This window comes from Myotis lucifugus, unplaced genomic scaffold (genome assembly GCF_000147115.1).
Source record: "Myotis lucifugus unplaced genomic scaffold, Myoluc2.0 scaffold_28, whole genome shotgun sequence".
Classification (NCBI taxonomy): Eukaryota; Metazoa; Chordata; class Mammalia; order Chiroptera; family Vespertilionidae; genus Myotis; species Myotis lucifugus.
The window spans coordinates 681,690-691,667 of record NW_005871076.1 but is presented as its reverse complement, the minus strand read 5'-3'; the positions used below and the strand labels follow the sequence as shown (position 1 = coordinate 691,667).

Sequence of the window (9,978 nt, the reverse complement as noted above, 5' to 3'; positions counted from 1 at the left end):
TAAAAGAACTTACTGCCTTGTTCTGCTTTCAATCACATTGAGCTGCTTTCTCATGATTTTGTTTGCTTTGCACGTTTGCCTACAGAGAGGAAAGGAAGGAATATATGGTCCACCTGACAGCTGGAAATTTTTTTTTGTAAATTAATAAACTAGCATTCTGGTTTTATAGAGCTGGGTCTTTAGGCGCTCAGTTTAAAGTGAGTGTCCTTGAATTTGGGTCCAGTCTTATTTATTAACAAAATATATTTAGGAGACTGTAGAGCTTGGAGTGCAATTCTTAACCCCATGTATTTCCCAAGGTTGAGGGTTTCCCTTGAGAGTTCTCTAGGTGCTCATATAGCTGAGCCTCTTCTCAGGACACCCCTGTGCACTGTTTGTCCTTATCAATGGATGAGTATCTTGTCCAATCCTCTCATTTTGTAGATGGACAATAAGGCATACATCACAATATGGCAGTGGTTTCCACCCTTGCACTTAGCATCATTGAGAACTAGCTATCTGGGAACTTAAAACATATTTAAAATCCCTTTACCTTTAAACAATTTTGGCTTTACTAAAGAGTTGCAAAGTTAGAACAGAGATGCTCTGCATCCAGCTTCTCTTAACGTGAATATAATTACACAACCATGGTACATTCATCAAAACTAAGAGGCAATTTATTCACATTTTCTCGGGTTTTTTCCACTAGTGTCTTTTTTCTGTTCCAGAATACAATCCACAATACTACATTGCATTACGTTGTCATATGTCGTTGGTTGCCTTAAACCTGTGACAGTTCAGCTGTCTTTACCTGTCTTTCATGACTCAGATGCTGAAGAGTATGGATCAGGAATGTTGTAAAATGTCCCTCAATTTGCGTTTGTTTAATGTTTCCTCAGGTTTAGACGGAGGTTATGGGTTTCTGGAGAGAATGCCACAGAGGTGAAGAGCCCTTCTCACATCCTATCAGGGGTTCATGTCGTCGCTGAAGATGTCAACCCCAATCACGCGGTTAAGAAGGTGTCCCCCAGGTTTCTCCACTGTACGTGTAAACTCTGCTAGGTAGGGTCACTAAGTTCAACCTGTGATATTGTGATTTATAGAAATATATACTTGGTCATTCAGACTGAGGAAAGAGTAAATATAGGGAATATATAAAATGGAGTCATTTTAACCAAGCTACTAAAATTATGAACATTATGAAGGTTGAGCCCTGAAGAAAGACTCCATTCTTATTCTACCTAGCCTGGGAACTAAACTTTTTTGAACTTTCCAGTCCTGTGTCAATGCCTGAATTGGCAGCAAGAATGGCACCAGGTATTAGACCAGTGGGGTCAGGCTGGACCTTGGTTCAGCAACCTCAGTACTTGAGTTCTGGCTAGGAAAGAATTCAGAGCCAAGACTCAAACCATAAGGGAAAGTTTATTTAGAAAGCCACAAAGGTGGAATAAGTGAGCTGAGAGGTAGAAGAAATGGGCCCAGGTAACAAGTTAGAGTGTTGGGGTCCAACCCCAGCAGGTCCAGGGGTCCCCAAAGGTGTGGACGGAGTCGGCGAAGAAGGAATGACACGGAGACAGCGTTCAGTTGATCAGCAGCCTAGCCAGGATCTCTAGCCAGGATCTCCAGCCAAGTTCTGTCTTTTTTTTTTTTTTAATATATTTTTTATTGATTTTTTACAGAGAGGAAGGGAGAGAGATAGAGAGTTATAAACATCAATGAGAGAGAAACATCGATCAGCTGCCTCCTGCACATCTCCTACTGGGGATGTGCCCGCAACCCAGGTACATGCCCTTGACTGGAATCGAACGTGGGACCTTTCAGTCCGCAGGCCGACGCTCTATCCACCGAGCCAAACCGGTTTTGGCGCAAGTTCTGTCTTTTATTGTCTTGTTACATCTGTATTTATACCAGTTGATTTTAATCCTGTCAATTTCTATTCCAAAAGTTAGGGCATTTCTTATCTCTATTCCAGGGAGTAAAGATTATGTAGCTTAAGGGTGATTGTTCGTAGTTAAAGTGATTAACTACCCACCTGACATTTAGTTAAGGGATTTTATTCCCTCCCTAACTTCAGGGAAAAATCCCTACCTGGGGAAACAACCTTTCTTGGAGAGGTGACCTTGGTTAAAACACATAGTGCCAAGAAAGGGAGCAAACATACTAAGAACAGTATGCCATATACGCCAGGTCCCTTGAAACATATGCTGTGCAGATGTTTCTTCCCTGCAGTGACTGTGTCAAGCAGCAAGGATGGACCGGCTTCCGGCATTAGAGAGGCAAAAGAAGGGCCCTTGGCGTTTAGGAGAGATAAAGGTAAAGGTAACACCCTAGAAGTGGTTCTCAACCTTCTGGCCCTTTAAATACAGTTCCTCATGTTGTGACCCAACCATAAAATTATTTTCGTTGCTACTTCATAACTGTAATGTTGCTACTGTTATGAATTGTAATGTAAATATCTGATATGCAGGATGGTCTTAGGCGACCCCTGCGAAAGGGTCATTCGACCGCCAAAGGGGTAGCGACCCATAGGTTGAGAACCACTGCTAGAGGAAAGAAGCGGGGAGGGGCAAGGCATAGGTGTGCTCCAGGGAGGGAGAGTTAGCTGGGTCCTCTTGTAGGGCTTTTAAGGGGAGCCCCAGGGGAGAATTGCAATCAAATATTCATCAGCTTTTTAGGTGGGTCCTTTCAGGGTTGTGGTCTACACTGATGTCAGTCATGGCATCCCTTGTTAGGTTTTGCAGCTTTTCTGGGCCTGGAATACAACTAGTTGAAATACAACTAGGCCTACATGTATTCGATGCAGGTTGCAGCCTCATTGTCCTGGGGGCATTAATGCTTAAGGGCTATCCACTGACCTCCTAGGTTGTCCCCCCTCTAAAGGGGGTCGAATTTGCATGACTAGCAACATGCCAGAGGAGGAAAGGTGGTGGTAGGGGGGGTGGGGTCTGAATTGCACGACCAGTGATATGCTAGGGGAGGAAAAGTTACCCTGGGGGTGAGGTCCTTGTTTTCCCGGCTTTCTGCCCTGGTGACCTTTGCTTCTGTCTGTCTAACTGCCTACACAACTGGATGTACATCTGGACATATGTGAGTCCTTCAGAGGCTCCCTGAACCTCGCATATACCTCCACCTGACATTCATCGCCCAGACCTCCAGGACATTTTCTGGACCACCTGGCAGCCATCTGATTGATAACTGTCCTGGACCAATTTTACAGCTAAGAATCAGGATGTATTTTTTACTATAAGTAAATTCTCAAAAACGTACTTTTTACTACAAGAATTTTTAATCTTACTTTCTTCTTTGGAGCACTTCTGGGTTTTTGCCCAGCTGTGTTCCTAGTCTGCAAACTCCAAGACCCTTGAACAAATCTCTATTAATTTTTTTTTTTTTAGCAAAGCCTCTAGATCAGTGGTTCTCAACCTTCCTAATGCCGCGACCCTTTAATACAGTTCCTCATGTTGTGGTGACCCCCAACCATAAAACTATTTTCGTTGCTACTTCATAACTGTAATTTTGCTACTGTTATGAATCGTCATGTAAATATCTGATATGCAGGATGTATTTTCATTGTTACAAATTGAACATAATTAAAGCATAGTGATTAATCACAAAAACAATATGTAATTATATATGTGTTTTCAGATGGTCTTAGGCGACCCCTGTGAAAGGGTCGTTCGACCCCCAAAGGGGTCATGACACACAGGTTGAGAACCGCTGCTCTAGATAGACTCTGAGTTTGCTTGATGAGATGACCAAAATATAATTCTCATTTATAACTGGCTCACCCTGGAACTCTTGGAATTTCCTAAGTGTTGAGAGTGAAACAAAGATATCTTTTATTACGCTGTTGAGGTGTATTTTCGAAAATACACAGGGATGGAAACTGGTTGCTAATGGGACTGACCATGTAATTAGAGGGTTGGAACTTTCAGTCCAACCCCAAAACCTTGAGAGAGGGGAGAGCAGCTGGAGGTTGAGCCAACAGCCAATAATTTAATCAATTATGACTGTGTGTCAAAGCCCCCATAAAAATCCCAGAGTATAGGGTTCAGAGAGCTTCTGGGTTGGTGAACTCCTGGAAATACTGGGAAAGTGGCACCCTGGAGAGGGCCTGGAATCTCTACGCCCCTTCCCACTACCATGTCTTATGCATCTGGTTCGCCTGGCTGCTCCTGAGTTACATCCTTTTACAATAAACCAGTGATCTAGCAAGTAACATGTTTCTTTGAGTTCTGTGAGCCATTTTAGCAAATGAATCAGACCCAAGGAGGGGCTTGTGGGAAGCTCTGATTTATAACCAGTTGGTCAGAAGTTCAGGTAACAGACTGGATTTGCAAGTAGCATTCTGAGTTGCAGGGAGTTGTTGGAACCTCCAATCTGTAGTCAGTTGTTCAGCAGCACCCAGAGCCTGGGACTGGTAGCTGGTGTCGGAAGTCTGTGTGTGTGTTGGGGTGGGGCGCAGGGCTCTCTTGTAGGACTGATTCCTTAACCTATGGAATTTCATGCTATTATCCGGAGTCGACATAGGGAACATCCAAACCTGTAGAAAATTTTTATGAGTTTATTGGAGCCAAACTGACAATTACCGGGAATGGATTGAGAAAAATACTCCAGAGAATGGCAGTTTTGCAGTTTATTCCATACATTATACTCAAAGGAGGCGACCTAAGGAGGGTTACATGGAACCCATTGGTGGTAGATTAGGGGGGCAGCAAAGCAGGGGGACTTCTCTGGGATTGGACTACAAGGAAAATGGAGAGGCACATACTTCTTTTACATTGGTGGCTACAGGATAGTGAACAATGAACATTTACAGCACACAGAGATGGTATGTGGGGATAACAGATTCCACAGTCTGTGCTCTGGTGGAAGGCTGTGCCCTGAGGGGTCTGGAAAAAAGGGGATTACTCTAACATTCTAAAGATATGTTATTGTAGATGCAAAAAGACAATAGATAGGCTCACGTTAGGTAAAGATTGGTCTTTGTCAAGGAAAATACCTGCTCAGGACACCATACCTTCAGCGACTTGCTTTCAGTTAAGAGGTTTTCATTTGAGACCTTCCTATGTGGTTACTTCAGGTCTCAGATTGTAAGACCCACCATTCAGGTTTAGCATGTGACCCCAGGGTAGACAGTGTCAGAATTGAGTGAATTCCTAGACACCCTGCTAGTGCCTGAGAACTGCCTGTTGGTGTGGCGACCCTCGCCCCACTCTACCCCCCCCCCACACACACACACGTGGGGAATTAGATCTCTGGACTCCAATTTAAACTCAAGGAGAGGGAAATTAAGCTCTACCTTTTGGAGGAAGGAGCATCAAGGAATTCGTAGGCATATGTTGAAACCACCACAGTACTTTATAGATTTTGGATGGGGATATTTTGCGCCTATGCAATACCCTGTTTTTCCATGAGGTTTCACCCACTGAATTTAGCATGCATCGGTAGGCTTCACCGCAGCAGGGATTATTACGGTGTTCTCATGGTGATTTTGTTTTCCTCATTCCTTCTACATTTATCCGAACTGATATTTTTAGTGGATATCTATTTGTACCCCAGTGTGTTTCGTGGCCTGGCTCCTCAACTTGGTCAACCTGGACAAGGCCTTCTCTTGAGAGTATCCTTTTCCCTTCCTTTTGTAGTCATCATATTTTCTGTAAGGTTTGGCATTAAAAAAAAATCACATGTGCCATGGGTTTAAGATAGGCGTTCAAAAATAGTAGATGTTAAGCCTGGCCGGTGTGGCTCAGTGGTTGCGTGTTGACCCATGAACCAGGAGGTCACACAGTTCAACTTCTGGTCAGGGCACATGCCTGGATTGCGGGCTCAATCCCCAGTGGGAGGCATGTAGGAGGCAGCCGATTAATGATTCTCTATCATCATTGATGTTTCTGTCCTTCTCTCCCTTTCTGAAATCAATTTAAAAAGAAATATTTTTTAAATGGTAGTTGTTAAAATGAAAAGCCTGATTCTACATTTGAACCACTTCTCAGGAGTCTCTTCTAAAGAGTGACTTCATGGCCAAGATGATAGTAATTAGTAGCCTTAAGCCAACACTGTTTCTTCACCTCACTTTGATATACCAAGTTCTAGGGTCTATAATTCAATTACCACCAATTGGGCAAGGATGATATTTATTTTTCTGTTCTGTATAGCTATGCTCGTTTTTAGCATCCCTAAGAATTTTCAGGTTTTGCCTATAGGAAAATCCATTTGGTTTCTTAAAAGATACACTGAGTCTCTTTAATTCAGTTTTTACATTGATTCAATAAAATGGTTCACTATAGGCACAGCTCAGATCATATACTTGCAGAATTTTTTATATAGTTATTGAGTACAAAATATCTGACTTTCAAGGGCATGTTTATGTGAGTAAATTATAGCAATGAAATAACAAAATGATTGTATATTAAACATACGCAAATTATACATATCCTATATAATAAAACTCTAATATGCAAATCAACTGAATGGTGGAACAACTGGTGAAATGACTGGTTGCTATGATGTGCAATGACCATCAGGGGGCAGATGCTCAATGCAGGTGCTGCCCCTGACCGTCTGCACCGCCACCCCAAGAGGGAGGCAACCAATGGCAGCGATCAAAAGGCAGGGCTGGCCAATGGGAAGTGCCAGGCTGCCAAACAAGGCGAGTGCCAGCCGCCCCCCCCCCATCATCCCACCCACTGGTCGCCCCACAGATGGCCCTGATCGCCAGCCAGGCCTAGGTACCCTACCCTATATATTGGGAACAGTCTCTTAGATTTAAAAATTAAAACCTGGCAAGGCTACTCTAACAATGAAAAAACAGGATGATGCAGCGATGACAAGCATGCACTCTGGCTTACACATTTTGTGGTCATTCCTGATTCTAACACTTATAACTGTGTGACAAAGCCAATTACTTAACTTCTCTCTGCTTCAGTTTTCCACCCATAAGATGGGGAAAGTGGTACTACTGCCTCAGAAGGATCATATTATGCACTACTTTTTATAATCAGGGCAAAAAAATGTACCTGCCCATACAACAGCAAGATGCTTTTCACCTGCATGAAAAGTATGGTCACTGGTGCATGCAGCGTCCCGGATTGCGAGAGGGATGTCCAACTGCCAGTTTAGACCCAACATCTCCCAAGGGGTCCCGGATTGCAAGAGGACACAGGCCAGACTGAGGGACACGCCCCCCCCCCCCCCCGTGCACTAATTTCATACACCAGGCCTCTAGTATATGTAGATATACATGCTCTATATATTTAAAAATAAAACAATAAGATATAAATATCTTAAAATATATATAGATATAAATAATACAATGAAACCTGAGGGGCTGGTGGGGCCTGGAGGAGGGGCCGGCCACCTTGGCCCGGAAGGAGGCCTGACTGGAAACTATCAAATAAAAAACCTTGTATTAAATCTACGAGGAGTTTCTTCCATTCATTCAAACTGACAGTTTGTTTTCATATAAACACCATTGACTTGATTTCTATAAAGTATTCATTTTGAATTTTTTTCCAGCAGTGGGGATTAGTTTGTCATGAGCCATCTATACCAGTATTATTTTTGTAATAGTTTGCCAGGACTGGGGGATGCACACCAATGTTGATAAAGGGATGTAACCTCCCACTCTTAGACTCCAGTTTGTTTGAATGTCACATATTTAGTGAAATTTCAACCATCCTTTCCTTTACCAATTGATCATGCTCAGAATTTTGTTCAGTCCTTATCACATATTATCATAATTAATTTTGAATATTGATCTGGGGTTCAATAGAGCACAGTGTTTATTGAAATATAATGCACATATGCCCAGCTGGCTCAGTGGTTGAGTGTTGACCTATGAACCAGGAGGTCACGGTTCGATTCCCAGTCAGGGCACATGCCTAGTTTTTTGGCTCCATCCTCAGGGTGGGGCATGCAGGAGGCAGCCAATTAATGATTCTCTCTCATCATTGATGTTTCTCTCTCTTTCTCCTTCTCCCTTCTTCTCTGAAATCAATAAAAACATATTTTTAAAAACATATAATGCACCTATAATACAATTCATCCTTTAAATTGTATAATTCAATGTGTTTTAGTACATCCACCAACTTTTGCAATCATCACCACTGTCTAATTTTAGAACATTCTCATCATCCAAAAAGAAGTCCCATCGGCATTAGCAAACACTCTCCCCATCTCCTAGAAAACACTGATCTACTCTGTCTCTAAGGAATTGCCTTATTCTGGACATTTCATAGAAATGGAATCATACCAAAAAAAAAAAAAAAGAAATGGAATAATATAATATATAGCCTTTTGCGTCTGGCTTCTTTCACTTGCATGTTTTCAAGGTTCAGTATTATAGCATGTATCAGTACGTCATTCTTTTTTATGGCCAGATAATATTTCTTTGAATAGATATACCACATTTTAAATAGAGTCATCAGTTGTTTGGACAGCTTGGGTTGATTCCACTTTTTGGCTATTATGAGTAATGCTGCAATGAACATCTGTGCATGAGTTTTTGCGGGGATGGGTGTTTCCAATTTTCTCGCATCCTGGTGTTTAGAAATGGGCTATGTTGCCACACTGCCTTGGGTTGAAGGCCAGGCTCTGCCATTCACAAGCTGTGTGAACTTGGACAAGCTACTTAATTTCTCTGTGCCTCAGTCTCATCTATAAACTGACTATTCTTACTGTATATGAGGCCTAAAAGACATGGAAAGTACTTGGGGTAATGCCTGGTATATAGAGTTAGGTCTGAGTAAAATTTATCTATTATTTTAATATTTTGAGCAACTTATTGATAGGGTTCATCATCACTGTACCTTTGAAAACCCAGAACCTAAAGGTGTTTCTTTTCCTTTAATAAAAAAGAGAAATAAATATTCAGAATTCCTTCTGGGTATCAGGATGTGCTAGTTTCAGACAAATGTATTTTGAAATTGAAGAACAGATGCTTGAAACTGTAAATTGCGAAGGGGCCTGCCTTCCCCAACTTACTTCATGCAGCAATTTATAACACTCATCAGCCTGCAACTAATTATTTAATACAATTTAGAAGATATTCATGTAGCCGGTAATATATTATTTAATAACATGGCTATAAACCGGTAATGCTTTAAAACTTCTGCTTCTGAAAAGCTGGGAAATAGCTCATTTCCACACAAACCCTGTGGTTGCTCGTAGCTCTACGCAGATCGATTTTTGATTGGCTCACGCAATGGAAATGGTCTTTGGCCGAGACAATATCGCCAGCGTGTGGCCAATATTCTCCACCATTGCCTTCCTGGAAGCCGGCGGACACGTGGCTCCCGCAGGCCGGGCAGGACGTGGGAGGACCTAGTTCTGGTTACCGCGAGAGGGCGCTGGCGGCTCCTCGCCGCTTAAGTCTCATTTCCCATAAAGCCTCCGAGCGACCAATCAAGTGGCTGTCTCCATACCGCTTTCAAAGTCGGCGGGCCCTTCCACCAATAGTAAGGCAGGTACCGCCCTCAGCTCGAGGATTGATGGAACGCTTCACCATTCATCTCACAGATCTCCGCTGTCTCCGCCTCTCTCGCTCGAGATGGATGACCTGTCTGACCAATAGAGGACGCCCGGTCGGCGGGTGGATGAACGCGGTCTTCTGTAATGGCGGAGCGTGGCGGGGACGGGGGGGGGACGGCGAGCGCTTCAAACCCGGGGGAGCTCAGGTAAAGGGGCCCCTGGTTCTGTCTTTTCTTCTCGTATGCGGGAGCCCCCGGGGGGTGGGCCCTCCCCGAGGATATTCAGAGTTTGCAGTTCGTTTCGTGGCCCCCGGGGGGGCCCCTGGCCCCAGAACCGCAATGGGGGGTTGGGGGAGGGGGAAAGGGAAAGGCCGGATTTGAATTGGAAAAACTGGCTTCCGGTCCTTGGTCTAGTGACTTCCGTTCCGTTTTTCGGGGCTCCCCCGTCGGGTTTTCCTCGGGGTCCTTGCCCCCTTTGGGTTTTTTCGTCCCCGGGACCAGGCTGAAGGTTTTTCGCATGTGGAGGAAA

The 9,978-nt window shown here is 43.5% G+C and overlaps 1 protein-coding gene across 5 annotated transcripts in view; it reads left to right on the top strand.

The window, feature by feature from the left end:
* Nucleotides 1-9,552: 9,552 nt before the first annotated feature.
* The window catches only part of TCERG1 (transcription elongation regulator 1), a 59,242-nt gene continuing 58,816 nt past the window's right edge, over nucleotides 9,553-9,978 (top strand). For all 5 annotated transcript variants that reach the window (XR_002828644.1, XM_006086395.3, XM_006086394.3 and 2 more), the window contains exon 1: nucleotides 9,553-9,656. Coding sequence is in view for 4 of the 5 variants with exons in the window: in XM_006086395.3 (XP_006086457.1) it covers nucleotides 9,595-9,656 (62 nt within the window). In the remaining variant the exon portion in view is untranslated. The remainder of the gene's footprint in view (nucleotides 9,657-9,978) is intronic.